The sequence below is a fragment of the Nansenia antarctica genome (assembly GCF_963989245.1).
Source record: "Nansenia antarctica genome assembly, chromosome: 8".
In the NCBI taxonomy this organism is placed as follows: Eukaryota; Metazoa; Chordata; class Actinopteri; order Argentiniformes; family Microstomatidae; genus Nansenia; species Nansenia antarctica.
Window position 1 is genome coordinate 48,499,633 of NC_137678.1, and position 17,465 is coordinate 48,517,097.

Genomic DNA, 17,465 nt, shown 5'->3' on the forward strand with positions numbered 1-17,465 from the left:
ACACACACACACACACACAATCATTTACAGACACTCCTACATTCTGTACATTTGTGAAAGACATTGAATTTGTATTGTGAATTGAACATACTGTTTTGTATACATTTCTCTGCATTGAGCTAAGGAAGTAGACATAATGTTGGTGAATACCGTACATATAATGTAACGTGTGATTGGACTTTCACTGTATGGTATGCACATTTGAGTTCTACCAGTGTCTAATCTGTTATTTAATCTAAACACAATGTTCTGTGTCAATTAATCTTCTCTGTAGACAATGAGGATCCTTAATGACCGCATAACCTTTTTGGTAACAAGACCTACAGTGGCTTTGTGTCGATTTCTGTCCTACTTCCTGTCACCATTTCCTCACGGTTAATGCTAAGTGGGATACTTGGGACGGCCTGACTCTGACCTCACTCCATTGAAGTGGAGATTTTAAACTGGTTAGGTCAGGGTTATGGGTTAGGGTAAACGTGAGGATTGACCTAAGGATCCCACTTAGCATCTACCATTTCCTCTTTGCATGAAGAAATGCTATATTCATCCTAAAAAAAACACCACCACAGTCTCTCCATCAGTAATCCTCTGCTCTCATTTCACTCTGCTGTCTCCTCTAGCGTTCCACCCCTCCTCTCCCTGTGTCCCTCATCCTGACATCCTCTTCCTCCATCTTCACCCTGTCCTCGTCTTCATCATACCCTCCATTAGTGTCTCCTCCTGCTGGACATGACGGTTGCGCTCTCTAGGACAATAGACGGGGTATCTGGATGCCTGCCCATGCATATCCTGCCATAGCATTTTCTTCATGTTGTTGTCTGTCGCCATTTTATTTGGATACTGCCCTCTAGTTCATCTGCATCTTCTAGATAATGAACTGCAAGTCTGTTGCTATGCAACAATTTACTAAGGTTAGGGTTAGGTTGCGGGTTCAGTTTAAAGGTCAGGGTCAGGGTTAGGGTTAGAACTTAGGTTAGTGTAAGCGTTAGGGTCATGTTTAGCGGACAGTTGAAGAGTTTGTTGATAGTTAAGTTACAACATCTAGGGCTGGTTTCACAGACAAGGCTTAGGCCTAATCCTAGACTATAAAGCATCTTCAATGGAGATTTTCCATTGCAAGTGTGATTTAGTCCAGGATTAGGCTTAAGCCTTGTCTGTGAAACCGGCCCAGAGTAAACTATCTGCGGGGGACTGTCCAAATAAAGTGATTTGATGTGAGTTTGATGCGGGTTGGGCAGGTAAGCTTGCACCTCCCACGCTGACCCCATAGAAAAACAGAATAAAATCAACATTCCATGGCGAGTGAGCCGGCCGCCATCTTTGGTGTACCATTCTTGAGTAAGGCACTTAACCCTAAGTTACTCCAGGGAGACTGCCCCTGTAATCTCTAATTGTAAGTCACTTTGGATAAAAGCGTCTGCTAAATGGTTAAAATGTAAATCGTCGTGTTTAGTTTAGTTTGCCCACTCCTGAGTCACAGTAAATGGTGCCTGGCAGTTTGCTTGCTTGGAGTGATTCAGCCCTCTCAGATACTTCATTGGTTTGCAATTAATAATAGCGCCAGATGAGTCACTGGCTCCATGGACTACTAAAAATGGACAGCCTGTTCTCTGTTGTTTGTGTCTGTAAAAACAACCTGTTCTCATACACTCTGTCACCTTGACAGATGAAAAGATGTGCTGGCTGTTTTTTTTGGGAAGTGCTTTCTTTCTGCTGTTTTTCTGCTTTCTTCTTGGCTCCCTGTTTTGACTCTGTTCGTTTGTGCTTGCCTCAGAGCTGGTGCTGTACCAAATACATCTGAACCCACTGGCTGGACGAGTGCGCGGAAGATAAAACAACCCCAGAAATATGCATAGTCTATACCAGTGATGCCGGTAACGCAATACTAAGTATCGCGATACTCTAATCTGATTACTTTTCCCAGTAACGAGTATTCTATCGCGATACTATTTCCAAATCAGTAATCTGATTAAAGTTACTTATTCGAGTGACTGTGCGTTACTATTGCGTTACTACCTCATAACTTAGGCTAAATGCAGTATTTCTTTGTAATGTTCGATAGTAAACAAACATTTATTGCTTTTCTTGCGTCTTGGGGAGTGACGTCAGTGATCACGTTTTCAACACGAGGTGCAGCAGAATCGCTCACGTGTATCACCACGCTGATTGCACAGTGTAAACAGAAGCGTATAATGGAGCGAGAACAGAGATATGCGTTAAATAGCTGGAAATATAGGGATTATTTTGAGTTTGTGTCAGCAAAGGATGACAAGAACATAAATGTTCGTTGTACACTCTGTGCTGGAAAGAAAATATTGTCCTGTGGTAAAACCACAACATCAAATTTAAAGAAACATTTGGAATCTCTGCACAGCACAGTCAAGCTCGCGGAGAAAGTCCCAGAGACCGCGGCCTCGACTTCTGCGGGAGGTCCCACACCGCTCAAGCAACAAAAGCTGGACTTCAGTAGGCCTACAAAATCACAACCTGTAAGTGTGGGAGAGTTGAATAAATTGGTCGGGCGGTATGTTGTAGAGGAAATGCTGCCCATAAACACAGTTGACTCGCCCTCTTTCCGTGCCATCATTAACAAGATCCCCACTACTACCAATGCCGAGCTACCTCACAGAACATCTTTTTCTTCGTACTTGGAGAAGGAGTATGCAGAGATGGAAAAACATCTGAAGGCTGCGCTGAACGAGGTCGACTATGTGTCAACTACAGCGGACATTTGGACAGCTAACAATAGGAGCTATATGGGAGTAACGCTCCACTGGATTAGTAGATCCACATTAGACCGCAACAAGGCTGCATTGGCGTGTAGGAGAATCCGCGGTAGACACACGTATGATGTTATTGGTGCAGAAATCGAAAACATTCACTCTTCATATGGACTAATCAACAAAGTAGTAGCAACAGTGACAGATAATGGATCTAACTTTGTCAAGGCATTTCAAGTCTATCAGCGTGCTGTCACAGAGTCCGATGATGAGACGGTGGAGGAGGCCACGGATGATGTCACTTTTTTAGATGTGTCAGAAATCCTATCAGCTGAGGATGATAGTGATGGCCAGCTGATTCTTCCCCCGCACCAAAGGTGTGCTTCACATACCCTCAACCTTATTTCTACAAGTGATGTGGAGAAGTACATCACTTCCAAACCAGAGAGCAAGGCTGTGTATAGGAGCAGCACAGCAAAATGCACAGCTCTCTGGACGAAAGCAAGCCGATCTACCGTTGCGTCAGAAACGGTGGAGGAGGTTAACAAAAGAAAGCTCCTGGTACCGACATCCACAAGGTGGAATTCCTTTTACGAAGCCATAAAGAGAATCGCAGAAATCCCCATGAATGAGCTGACTACTCTGTGCAACAAGCTGGGAGTGAAGTGCTTCAAAGACCAGGAGTACCAGTACCTGCATGAGTACTGTACCGTCATGAAGCCTCTAACTATAGCACTGGATATCCTACAAGGTGACTGTCCGTATGGGACTTTACTGCCCACACTTGAAGTCCTGATGCAGAAGACCCTTGCTGTGAAAGACACCCTATCCAAGATGACTGCAGGCCTTCCAGATGCCATAGTGCAGGTATGCTATGTTGTTCCATCTTAAAGATAAATAAATACATTTTCATTGCACTATTCATGAACATGGAGCAGAGTCACACCATACTGCAGTATGTAGGTTGTCAGTTGCACAAACTAATTGCATACATAATTAGTAAATAAAGGTATAAATAATAGACCTTATAGGCTACAACTAGATAATAATAAACATATCAAATGATATCTTTCAGGCTATCCAGACTCGTTTTGCCAGTGTGCTGGACAACAAAGATGCCCTTCTCGCAGCTGCTAGTTGTCCAAAATTCAAACTCCGATGGCTGAGAGATGAAGGTAGGAGGGAGCAAGTAAAGGAGCTTCTCACAGCAGAATGTCGCAAAACTGCTCCTGCAGCACAGAGCCCTGCCAGTGTACCCACCACGACTGCCAACCAAGGCGAGATGGACTTTTTTGCTTTTGAGGCGGAGCCAGAGGAGACCTACTCGGCAGAAAAGGAAGTCATGGACTACTTGAGGTCAGGGCATGAGCTTCAGATTCTGAATCAGTATCCAAACATTAAGAACATTTTCTTGAAGTATAACACTCCAACCCTATCTAGCGCTCCTGTAGAGCGGCTCTTTAGTCTGGGAGGTTTGGTGCTCACGCCTAGAAGGAACAGACTTTCTGACAAGAGGTTTGAGAAGCTTCTGTTAATGAGATACAACCACTGGTTTACTCGCCCCTTTCCTCTGTTTCACTCATAGTGTGTTCATGGCCTCCATAGCGTGTTCATGGCCTCCATAGCGTGTTCATGGCCTCCATAGCGTGTTCATGGCCTCCTTCCAGTCTTGACAGCTGAGTTCACTCTTCATTGATAAACTCAGACTCACCCAGTTTAGGATTAGGATTATATTAGGATCATATCTGAATGGTCAGGGTAGGTTTTAGGTTTTGTGAAACCACTCCTTGCTAGTTACTGTGTTAAATAAAGATTATATTTATTTTATTGTTTAAAAACAAGTATTTATGTTGGGTGAGGCAAAGAAAGACTCTTTATTTTGTTGTTTTAAGTTATTGTTTAAAGTTTAATTATGTAATTTAAGTTACTGTTAAAATAAAGTGAGTTTTGGCAAAACCAGTTTTCATTTTTATGTTGCGGGGGGGGGGGGGGGGGGTCGGGTGCCTAGGCAGCTGCCAATAGTAACTAAAAAAGTAACTAGTAATCTAACTTAGTTACTTTTTAAATCAAGTAATCAGTAAAGTAACTAGATTACTTTTTAAAGGAGTAATCAGTAATCAGTAATCAGAATACTTTTTCAAAGTAACTGTGGCAAATACACACAGTCAAGGTATTTCTCCAGCAGGAGAAAGGCTGGTGGAGGTAGCAATCGGAGGACCGTTTCATTGTAAGGCATGGAATGGAATGACCGATGGTATTAAACACTGATTCCATTCCATGCATCACAATGAGCCTGTCCTCTAGACTCTTTATACCGTCTTCATAGGGCGTACACGCTCTGGGAAACAATGTCTGTATCGAGTGACATTTGTAACAATGACAATTGCTACTTGAACAATGCCCTTCGTCGTGATCTGCATTGCGACGGTTGTTTTTGGTGTGTGTCGTGATGTGAATTGCTTTGTGTGAAATGTACTGGATGTCTGGGCTGATGTTTTTTTTGCGTGGGATGTTTTTGAGTTTGAACCTGCTCTGAAGGCCCACTTACTGTGTCTCTGCTCTGGTGACTCGGTCAAGTAAACATAATCCCAACTGAAGGAAGGGTTGGCATCCACCCACTACCTTCCCTTGGATCTATTCCCCTCTGGTCACGTCATTTGACCCACTCTCTCTCTCTCTCTCCCCCTCTCTCTCTCTCTTCCCCCCGCCCCCCCCTCTCTCTCTCTCTCTCTCTCTCTCTCTCTCTCTCTCTCTCTCTCTCTCTCTCTCTCTCTCTCTCTCTCTCTCCCCCCCCTCTCTCTCTCTCCCCTCCCCCCACTATCTCGCTCTCTCATACTTTATTTTTTCTCTCCTTTCTTCCTATCACTCCATCTCCTCTCCTTCACCACCAGCCATTTTGGGCATGCACACTCTGATGAGTAACCAGCAGTACTACGAAGCCCTGGCCAGCAGCAACATTGTCAACAAACAAGGTTTAAACAGTAAGTGGGATAGCTCCTGGGAACTGCCCTAATGTGATTCGTCTGTTTATCCTATGTTATACTTACAGTAAACCTTTATTGTAAACTTGCAAGTGGCAAGACAAATGGTGTAAGTTGAACATAGAGTTAAATGGGCCAAAGCTGTAATGCATGCTTCAGAACAAATAGCTCCAATTGAGAACTGTTCTCAAGTTTGGTTATCGCCTAATAATTCTTGCAAATTCATATTTAATCTCAGTCTTTGATCTGAACTATTTGTTATTCTGTTACCTTTACTTGACATGCTGTCTCTATGTTGTTATGGAGTTTCTTAAAGGAGATGTTTTGCTTTTTAGAGAAGGCAGCTTACTTGCCCCATAAAAGTGATTCAGTTAGATCTAAGGCGAGCGTGGCTGTTGGCTACATGCTGAGATTCCAAAATAGCACACGTACATGCACTCAAAAACAGTCTGGATTGTTCTACAGCACTTGCAAAGAATTGAAAAAACAATGAGCCATCCCTTTGAAAATGAAATGACGTTTTTGATAGATTTTTCTAATGAGTTTTCTACATAGTATAGAATGAATAGATTTAGTATATATGAACCAAACAAGAGTGTGATTTTCACTCATAGTATGCCATGCCCGTTGCAGGTGTTATCCAGTGCGCCCAGTATAAGCCCGTCCCTGACGAACAGCCCAACGCTACTGATGTTGAGGAAACGCTGCAGAGGATGAAGAGGAACGACCCTGACCTTCTGGAGGTCAACCTCAATAACATCAGGGTAATTCTGACCATTGATGTACATATGCATGATTTATGATATAACACAGTACAGTAATACTATCAACAGGATATGGTTGATAAGCCAGGGGTCGGGGTCAATGCCATCAGTGTAATGGAAATTCCAAGGCGAGATCGGTCCATCACCCGTTTAACTACCCAATGTTAGACATGTAGGTCTGTATAGCAGGCACAGCCCTGCTCCACCCTGATGGAGGCCTTACAGCTGAAAACAGCAGTGCCAATAATAGTTCTCTACGAACGACGTCTTTTCTTTGACAAAAGTATTTTCTTGTCACTTTTGTTTTCTAGAATATTCCAGTGCCTGTCCTGAAGGCCTACGCAGACGTCTTGAAAGAGAACACGGCCGTAGAGCGTCTGAGTATTGTAGGAACCAGGAGTAACGACCCCATAGCCTTTGTGAGTGACTTAACTGTACACGGCTGGTGATTCATATATTTCATTGGAGACTTTACAGAAGTCCAAACACCACCACCACCCGCGGTATCGAATTGCTAGCTTTTCGGTGGCGCATATTTTTTTAACATACCTGACACCAAAGCAAATTCCTGGAAACCATTGTTTGCCGTGGCAATAATGTGTCCGGTATATTTTCATTCAGTGTCCCCCGTGGGTCTGTTTGTGGTAGGCCCTGGCTGATATGCTGAAGGTCAACACCACTCTGAAGAGTCTGAACGTGGAGTCTAACTTCATCACAGGGACAGGCATCCTATCTCTGATAGGGGCCCTGCAGTCCAACACAACTCTGCAAGAACTCAAGATCGACAACCAGGTAGGGACTAGTTGGTCTGTCTGTCTGTCTGTCTGTCTGCCTGTCGGGAACTTTAGAGTGCCTAAGCAGAAGCCTTGAAAGACAATCTGTCTGTCTGTCTGTCTGTCTGTCTCTTTTTATTTATGTATTTATTATCGCTCAATCTATGAATGTGTCTGCCACCTTATCAGATGCCCTATACTGGCTAGCAGACACAGCTTATAGAGAAATATTCAGTTTACAGTATGTGATGGTGATAATAAATATCTCTCTCTGGACGGATTACGGTACTTTCAACAAGTTTGAAAAGCGTTTGCACTAGTGTGGAGTTATTTTCAGAAGGATAGATTATTGTATTAAAAATAAAAGAAGCTAAATGTTATATTAGAGACTTAATATGGTCATTAGGCCTTACTGTACATCTAACAAGTGAAATATGTCCTAACATAGTAGGATGAATATCACTACTCCATGCTTCATATTTGTTTATGTGTCATACATATTTGGCCCCACTTTGTTCAGAGAGTTCAGGTATTTGGGTAGTTAGATTTAGCTTGATCGTGTTTTCAAAGGGTGCTTCAGGTTTAGGGTAAGGGTTAAATGAATTAGAGGAACAGTTTGTCTTCATAGTTAGTTAAACAATCTACCAACTATCTCTAGGGCACTATCCAAATATATCTACCTGAATAGTTTGTCTTGATAGCTGATAGATTGTTTAACTAACTATCTCTAGGGGACTATCCAAGTCAGATGTTCCTGAGAATCTTCATACGTCGTCATTATGCTGCATCGTAACGCGTGTGATTCGTCGTTCCCCCCCGTCTCCAAACAGAGCCAGCCGTTGGGGAACAAGGTGGAGATGGAGATTGCCAGTATGTTGGAGAAGAACAGGTCGTTGCTCAAGTTTGGCTACCACTTCACCCAGCAGGGCCCGCGCCTGCGGGGCTCCAACGCCATGATGAACAACAATGACCTGGGTGAGATCTTTGTTCCAGTCATGCTACAGTACCACTCATTCACTAATGCAACCATCCTAATAATAATAGTAATAATAATAATAATAATAATAATAATAATAATAATAATAATAATACACTGAATTCATATTGAGCTTTTCTAAGACCCAAAGATGCTTATCTTTTCACACAAGTCCCACAATCACTCACTCTGTCTTTCTTAGTAGACATCTCACAATTTTATGACATCCTTTTCCTCCATCCATCCTTTTCCATTCTCACATTTGTACGATCCTCAAAAACCCTCACTCACTCACACCTCAGACCTTTGAATATTATATTATAGATTTTGTTTTTAAATATAAACTTTCCAAGAAATGAAAAAAGCATTGCACTCATGGAACTGAGCCTCTCCGTCTGTTTGAGTCGATTGTAATCTAACTTAGTGCACCATCAGAGCATCATAATTTTACTGTAACTCAATAAGGCAAGGGGGCAGAGCCAATTCCAGGGAACATAAGTTCCTGGCTGTTTCGATCTTGTCTCTCTGGAAGATGACATCATCAAAGCTGAACTGGTGTTCCTGTGATCCGGAACAGCTGAGCTGAGGCACTACCAGTGACTAATTTAAAGCTGTTTATAAAAGGAGCATCACAGGACATGCCTGTGTTCTTGTACCAATGTTGCTCCATACATCAATACTATTATTACACTGTGTGTCTGTATGATTTTACGACTCTTCTTGAGAAGATATGCATGAGCTGCTCTTGTAAATTATTATGATTAGTGTTTCTTTTAGAATGTGAAAAGCACACTCATTGTATACAGTTGTATTTAATGTCGGTCATCGTGTGTACATGCTTGCGCGTGTGTGTGTGTGTGTGTGTGTGTACATGGGTGGGCATGCATTTATCTTTATAAAACGGATGGGTGAAATCAAGCAATCTGATTGGTTCATAGCCGTGGTATATTGAGCGTATACCACAGCTACGATTAGTAGAGCCTCATCACAGTTCGAAATGAATACGCCTGTTTCACGGTCAACATTCCAAATATAACAGACTTTTAATTCAATCGCAAGGACATTTTATCAACTTAAAAATAAATAAAAATAAAAATCCTACACAAAGTAACCATGTAGATTCCCAATATGTGGTGTGTTTATCAAAATAAAGCCTGTTTGAAAATGTGTCGAGACGTTTTCGGAGTGCCCTGCCTGCGTCCACTACAGCCGCGCGTTGACAGTTTTTTTAGTGGGTGTACAATCAACGGAGACATCCAAATTAATGTAAATAAATAGATGCAAATAATGAAATTGTGTAAATAAATGCTAAATTCCTATGAAATCTACAATGCTAGTAGCCTAGGTTAATGAAAAAGAATGTTAGTGTTGTTGCTTAGCGACCAACTGCAATAAGAGGAACTATTTTATTTGAGGGGAACTATTTAAGATGATTAATTATGAATAAAAACTATTTGAATTTGAGTGTGCTTTTCTAATTCATATTGACAGTGTTGGTAACCGTTTTATAAAAGTGGTATTTTCGCGTCGGGCCGAACAACGCCCCTTAGCTGTGATATAATAAGCATATACCACGGCCTGTCGTGAGCTATTGCTTAAGTATACCACTGTTTTGTTACAGCTCGGATTGTTCGATCTGACTCAGATGGTTCCTTTACCCTCACTCTGTCCGTGCCAGAGTTGGAGAGGGCGTTTGGTAAAAAGTTCAAGAGCAAGTCCAAGTAAAGACAGCCATTTTATGAATAGTCTTTCCTCTACAGCAGTCTCTTGCTTCAGCAGTCTCTTGCCTACCCATTACTACCTGCGTCTTCCTCTCCTTTTCTCCACCCCCCCTCCTTCCTCTCTCTCTCCAGCAGTGACCTTCTTTAGTAGCTCTTAAGATCTTAAGTAGGCCTTCATTGTCAGGGGCTTGCTTCTGGCTTTTACAATTTCAGTGACATGGGAGAAGGTTTGAAGGTGACTTTGACTGGCTATTTTCTTCAAAACTCTATCAGGCAAACGGTACAGGACACAACTGCTTTGCTCGACTATATGTTTCTCTTCAAGCACTTCTGCTTACTTGTTGGTTCTACAAAATGGTTAAGACAAGACACTAAGATGTCTAAGACAAATATATTGAAATGTTTTCATTGCTCCTCTAATTTCTGTGTGCTTACTCTGCCTCCCTCCCTCCCTATCTTTCTCTCTCCCTCTCTCTGTCTCTGTCTCTCACTTCCTTACCACAGTAAGAAAGAGAAGGCTTGAAGGTGGGCCCATCTTCCCCAAGTGTCGGTCAAACGTGTAGCCTCCCCTGCCGGAGTTGCCCGCCCCACCCCGCCCCGCCCTGCCCTGCCCCTCCACATCCAACCAAACTCCCACAATAAACCCCTGTTTCAACCCCAACTCTACAGAGATGGGCCCTGGTCAAATACATTTTAAAGTGCATCCTTCCTTCCTTCCTACCTACCTTTCTCTTTTACTTGGAGTAAATATCTCTCACAGACTAATTTGTTTGACAAACAAACTCATCTGACTTGACAGGATCTATAAAAACTCTGTTTTTCATCCAATTATATAGATCAGTGATTTCTTCAAGTGTTGGAGGATGGAAGGAAGGATGTATTTCAGAAGTATTGGAACAGAGCAATGGTTATATTTGAAGAGGCGGGGGGGGGGGGGGGGGGGGACTCTGGTGAATGCTGTCTCACCTGAGGCATGTACTTATCTACTATTGTAAATGTTTTCTTTCACAGTTTTTCTACAGATACTGGTTAGATGACAGATCAGTTATGACAGTTGGTCATTGTGAGACTAATCCACCATAAAGAATATATTTATTTGTTTTTACTGGAGATGATGTTTTGTGGTTGTAGAACTTAAATGGTGTACACCCATTCTGTAAAATGCTGCACCACCACCTGTGATGTCTTCCTGACTGTGGGTGTGTTCGTAAATACGCTCTGAGAGCGCCGGAGCACACCGTTCGGTAAATAAATGATTTCAGTTGAAACCAGAGCACTCAGAGCAAATTTCCAGAGCGTATTTACAAACGCACCATTTAGGACATTACACACTGCATATTTCAGCATTTTGCAACCACTTAACGTAAGTCATTTGTGTGAGGTTCATAAAGGTTTGTAGTCAGCTCACACCGTTTGTATGCAATGTCATTTGGAGGTAGAAGCTATGTTCAGAGGTGTAGGTAGAGATAATATATTTAGGGGTGTTATTTATTAATGATTACCCCTAATAAGGTTTGAACTGTCAGAGTTTTGTTCTGGTTGTTGCTTTTTTCAGTTGAACTGTAAACGATGGTCTTGAATGTGCCAGCTACCCAAGTGTTCTTGAAGTGCAATGTCATTTTGTAGTCAAAAAAGATCACCATTAAGGTTCCATATGAAATAAACATAGAACGTATAAATCACAGTCTTCACGTGAAAACTGCTATAGTTGTGGAGATGATACATATGAGGTGAAAAATCTGTGAATCCCCCCCTTTAAGTCAAATCACCCTGATCTCTTTCAAAACTGTAAATCCCATATCATCAACAGAACTGGGGGAGGAAAAAAAAAACAATTTTGGTCTGTGAACAAGTTTTATTTATTCTTAAGCAGAACATACAAGATGGTCCTTTATTGCTGATATAGCATTCCATTCTGGTTACCATGACATTCTCACAACCGACCAAGGAGTACAACTGAATTATCAAGCATAATAATGTCCTCTTAAACTGTATTTATTTATTTATATATATAATTGTTTTGCTGATTAAGCAAATTATTGAACAAACTATCCGCAATCCAGGGGGGAAAACTGATGTTCCCTCTCTTCACATGATGGAAAATCTAGCCCTCCAGTCAATACTGTTTTTAATCATTTTTTTCCATTTTTTTCCCATAGCAAATCCTGATAGCGTTATTGAATTCCAGTTAAATGTCGAAGCTTAAAGCTGAGTTTCAGCAGTACTGCTGTGTGGTCATCCTCATCAAAAACTGTAAATGAAATTCCTGCATACATGTTATTACCATTATCATACCATGATAATATAACCACATTCAAAATCAGAGTTATTGCCATATATTTTTGCGTGACTAAGAGGAAAAAATTGATATTGTACATATTCACAAAAGACTTGACTAGACAAATGGCATGCACGACATAAGAAGGTACACAGAGTTGATATACAATGTGTTCAGACCGACGTAATGATTATGGGGTGAAGTGGGGCACGACACATAGGTGTACATATACGCGCGTGTGCAAAAAGTTGTTATAAGACAAAACCAAACATAGCCTAACATGAAACGATTCTTCAAATGTCCTTTAAAGATAAAATATGGCTTATAGAGTTATTCTCAGATATTGTTTTGACAGACACACAGTAATGATTATTTCGTTGATCATTTGCACCTCAGGCTATTTACAAATAAAACTGGCTGCGTTCGTAGATTCGCTCGAGAGAGCGCCGGAGCGCACACTGGGTTCGACGTCATAAAGGGACCAAGTCATTTGACTGGACAAGAGGCATTCCATGAGTGCTGATCAGATTTCCAAAGCGAATTTACGAACGCAGCCTTATACTGTATATTGGGTGTGTATCATAATATGATTTTGACTTCATGCATTTTGTTGTTATAGAGACCCACAATGCTGTGTGCTGAGAATCAATAACAATTCAGAATCTCTTTGTACAGAGTGGCCATGCGTCGGGATTTCAACCTAAACAGAGAGCAAGGGACTCCTCAAACCCTCTCACATCATCCAGTGGCCTAGAGAGAAAGAAGGAACTTGAAATGGTATGTTGTCTCAATTACATACACATGTGTAGGATATGACAGTCCAATAGCACACGCACACACATCCCCCCCCCCCAACACACACACACACACACACACACACACACACACACACACACACACACACACACACACACACACACACACACACACACACACACACACACACACACACACACACACACACAGGCATAGAGAGTGAGGAGGAATGTGTACAACAGGCTGGTAGTCCATATGACCTGGAAACACTAATCAGAAATCAGAAAAGGAATAAAGAAAAACGTTCACAGACCACTCAAGGTGAGAATGTGTTGTGTTGTTACAATGGTATTATTCCTTGAACGTAACCAAGGAACATGCTATGTTTTCTGTGTGTGTGTGTTTTAAAGTTCCCAAATGAGTGACTGTTCATAATGAGATTTGATTTCAGTATAATAATAAAAACAGGCCACATATACAAGAGGACAGTAAACACACTTTAACAACTAAATGTAAAACATGTAAATGTAACAACTAAAAGGTGAATGGGTGCTACAGTACAACCAGCAGCATGATACAGATGAGCTCAAGCCATCTTGTGGTTTGTGGCAGCTATTGCATTGGGAGGTGAATGAGAGTTTAGCTGTAAACTGGTTTAGATCAGTTATTCCACACTTTTCCCTTGAATACTGTCACAGACTTGTCATGCATTTTGTTGTTATAGAGACCCACAATGCTGTGTGCTGAGAATCAATAACAATTCAGAATCTCTTTGTACAGAGTGGCCAGGCATCGGGATATCTCCCTGAATACCTAAAGAGAGCGAGGGACTCCTCAAACCCTCTCACATCATCCAGTGGCATAGAGAGCAAGAAGGAACATGGAATGGTATGTTGCCCCCATTACATACACATGTGTAGGATATGACAGTCCAATAGCACATGCGTGCACACACACACACACACACACACACACACACACACACACACACACACAACCAGTGGCATAGAGAGTGAGAAGGAACTTAATATGGTATGTTGCCCCCATTACATACACATGTGTAGGTTGTGACAGTCCAAGTTATTTGTTTGTATTATTGTAACCAAGGAACATGCTATGTTTTCTGTGTGTCTGTGTGTGTGTGTCTGTGTGTGTGTGTGTGTGTGTGTGTGTGTTTTAAAGTTCCTAAATGAGTGACTGTTCATAATGAGATTTGATTTCAGCATAATTGTTATGTATTGAAGTGTGATTTTTGAGCTATGTGAACCACCGTAGTTGGAGTGATGAAAAGCGTATAGGTAACTAGTGTTGCCCGGGCAGGAATGCGGAAGTGATACTATGCCTGTATACCTGCGGTTTGGTCAGTAAAGCTACGGAGATATATCAAAGTGTTTCGCCGCCTCTGCCTCCATTCTTTATTGTGAATTCTAGATGTTATTGGCTATATACATAACAAAACAATTGGCGACGAGGATTGACGAACTTGTGCGGCGGTTTCGTTTCCCCCTGGATTACAAATTATCACCGGCGGGAGTCATGATCAGGGCGGTGTGCGTGCTGTGAAGTTCGGAAAAAGAGAAACTCACACACTGCGCATATTGGAGGAGAGTAAACAAGTAAGTGAAACGGACTTGCTTAAAGTGGGAAAATGCCGATGACGGGAGCATTTGGACAGTTTGATGACACTTTAGAGACTTGGAATGCTTACACTGAACGGTTTGAGTTTTTTGTTATTGCTAATGACATTAAAGATAACAAGGTGGTGGCAACCTTCCTTAGTATAATAGGAGCTAAAACGTTTGGCTTGCTAAGGGACTTACTCCAACCAAATAAGCCAGGTGCCTATTCTTACACGGACATTGTGACAACGTTAAATGGACATTTTTGCCCAAAGCCTTTGGTGATTGCAGAGCGGTTCAGGTTCCACAAGAGGAATCAAGAGGAAGGTGAATCCATTACTCAATATGTAGCAGTACTGAGGAAATTGACTGAACATTGTCAGTTTGGCACATCACTGTGTGACACTCTGTGTGACAGACTTGTGTGTGGATTAAGGAGTGAGGCAATACAGAAGCGCCTGCTCACAGAGGAGCACCTCACATTTAAGACAGCTGTGGATATTGCAATATCAATGGAGCTAGCTGCCAGGGAAGCACTGCAGCTAGGGGCTGCCTCAAGAGTGCATGGTGTAGCAGCCACACATGATAGACAGAGAGGGGGTACCCTGGAATGTTATCGTTGTGGGAAACGTGATCACCTGTCATCAGAATGCTGGGCGAGGGAGCTCCTATGCCGTCACTGTGACAAGAGGGGACACATTGAGCGGGTTTGTAGAGCTAAGAGAGAGAAGTCAACAAAGGACACCTTTAAAGAGGGTAGTGTTGGTCTAGTGGATAGTGAGTTGGACTTGGGATCGGAAGGTTGTGAGTTCAAATCCCGCCTGAAGCCACACCACTACTAGTGTGCCCTTGGGTAAGGCACTTAGCCCTCAGTTACTCCAGGGGGAATGTCCCTGTAATTCATAATTGTAAGTCGCTTTGGATAAAAGCGTCTGCTAAATGGCAAAATTAATTAAATTAATTAAAGATAGGAAAAAGTCAGACAAGGCAAACACAGACCACTGGCGGTCAAAGAAGAAACTGCACAGTGTTAAGCAGCGACAGACAAGCAGCAGTGGAACAGACTCAGAAGAGGAGTTACCAATAAAGGTGTTAACTGTAAAAGGAGGCTCGGCAGCCTAAAGTGTCACCCCGTTATTGGAAGGACATCCCATTACGATGGAAATCGATACTGGAGCTGCTGTATCACTAATGTCAAAGACACTGTTCGAGAAAAAAACTGAACCATATGCCATTGACTCAGGCAAAGCTCATTCTAAAAACATACACAGGTGAAACCGTCTCCATGGTTGGGAGGGCTGAGGTCCTAGTTGAATTAAATGGACAAAAAGTCAGGCTTCCGATCTATGTGGTCAGAGGGGACTATCCAGCACTGATGGGCAGACCATGGCTGGAGGTGATGCGTCTGAACTGGAGAAAGGTGAATGCAGTATCAGAAGATACCACCGGCCTATCAGCAGTGTTAAAGCGACATGCAGCTGTGTTTAAAGACGAGCTGGGGAGCATGAAAGGCATCACAGTCAAGCTGCAGGTCAAACCTGATTCCAAACCACGCTTTATGAAAGCCAGGACTGTTCCCTATGCACTCAGGCCAAAGGTCGACGCTGATATACAGAGGCTGGTGAAGATTGGGGTCATTGAGCCAGTACCATACAGCGACTAGGCCACCCCCGTGGTCCCGGTAATTAAGAGAGATGGATCAGTTCGCCTGTGTGGTGACTTCAAGGTAACTGTTAACCCCGGTGCTGACTGTTGAACAATACCCTCTTCCAGTGATTGAGGACCTGTTTGCTGGGTTGGCTGGTGGTAAGAAATTCAGTAAAATCGATCGGAACCAGGCCTACCTACAGATGCATGTTGAAAAAGAGTCACAGGAGCTCCTCACCATCACCACCCACAAGGGTCTCTATAGATATCACCATCTGCCGTTTGGCATCACCTCCGCCCCGGCAGTGTTCCAGAGGGCCATGGATCAGGTCCTGAGTGGTCTCTCTGGTGTGCAATGCTATCTGGATGATATCTTGGTGACTGGAAAGGATGATGAAGAACATCTGCTGAACCTGGATAAAACTCTGGGAAGACTTGAAGAATATGGCTTACGTGTTCGCCAGGAAAAATGCGACTTCTTCAAGGCAGCAGTGGAATACCTGGGCCATGTCATCGATGCAGACGGGCTCCACACAGCGCCCTCTAAAGTGACCGCCATTTCAGAGGCTCCTGCTCCCGAGAATGTGAGCCAGTTGAGATCTTTCCTTGGGCTTCTAAACTATTATGGCAAGTTTATTCCACAGCTGGCTACGCGGCTAAAGCCGTTGCACGAACTACTGAGGGAGGGCAAAACATGGTCATGGTCAAAAGAATGTGACGCAGCGTTTAACATAGCCAAAGCAGCATTGACCGACAAGAGGGTGTTAACACACTTCGACCCGTCCTTGCCTCTCCAACTCGCATGTGACGCGTCGCCATATGGAGTGGGCGCCGTGGTGTCCCATATCACACCGACTGGAGAAGACAAACCCATCGCGTTTGCGTCATGTACGCTGAGCACAGCAGAAAGGAACTATCCACAGATAGAGAAAGAAGCATTAAGCATTATCTTTGGAATCAAAAAGTTCCACACTTACCTGTTCGGAAGGAGGTTCACCCTGCTGACCGACCATCGTCCTTTGACATCCATCTTGGGTCCGTATGCAGGGATACCGACCCTGGCAGCAAGCCGCATGCAGCGCTGGGCACTGCTCCTCAGTGCTCACAACTATGACATTAAGTACCGGAGGTCAGGGGCACACGCCAATGCGGATGCTTTGTCACGCCTTCCACTTCCTGATCACCCTAAGAGCAAGGAGCAAACCATTTTCTACTTTGACATGGTGGAGA

The 17,465-nt window shown here is 42.9% G+C and overlaps 1 protein-coding gene across 1 annotated transcript in view; it reads left to right on the top strand.

The window, feature by feature from the left end:
• The window catches only part of LOC308164337 (tropomodulin-1-like), a gene marked incomplete at both ends in the record, with an annotated part of 12,875 nt that extends 2,936 nt beyond the window's left edge, over nucleotides 1-9,939 (top strand). Inside the window, 6 exons of the mRNA XM_080538451.1 lie at nucleotides 5,612-5,701; nucleotides 6,335-6,465; nucleotides 6,777-6,884; nucleotides 7,114-7,257; nucleotides 8,069-8,213; nucleotides 9,836-9,939. Coding sequence (XP_080394577.1) covers nucleotides 5,612-5,701; nucleotides 6,335-6,465; nucleotides 6,777-6,884; nucleotides 7,114-7,257; nucleotides 8,069-8,213; nucleotides 9,836-9,939 — 722 coding nt within the window. The remainder of the gene's footprint in view (nucleotides 1-5,611; nucleotides 5,702-6,334; nucleotides 6,466-6,776; nucleotides 6,885-7,113; nucleotides 7,258-8,068; nucleotides 8,214-9,835) is intronic.
• Between the last annotated feature and the right edge of the window lie 7,526 nt (nucleotides 9,940-17,465).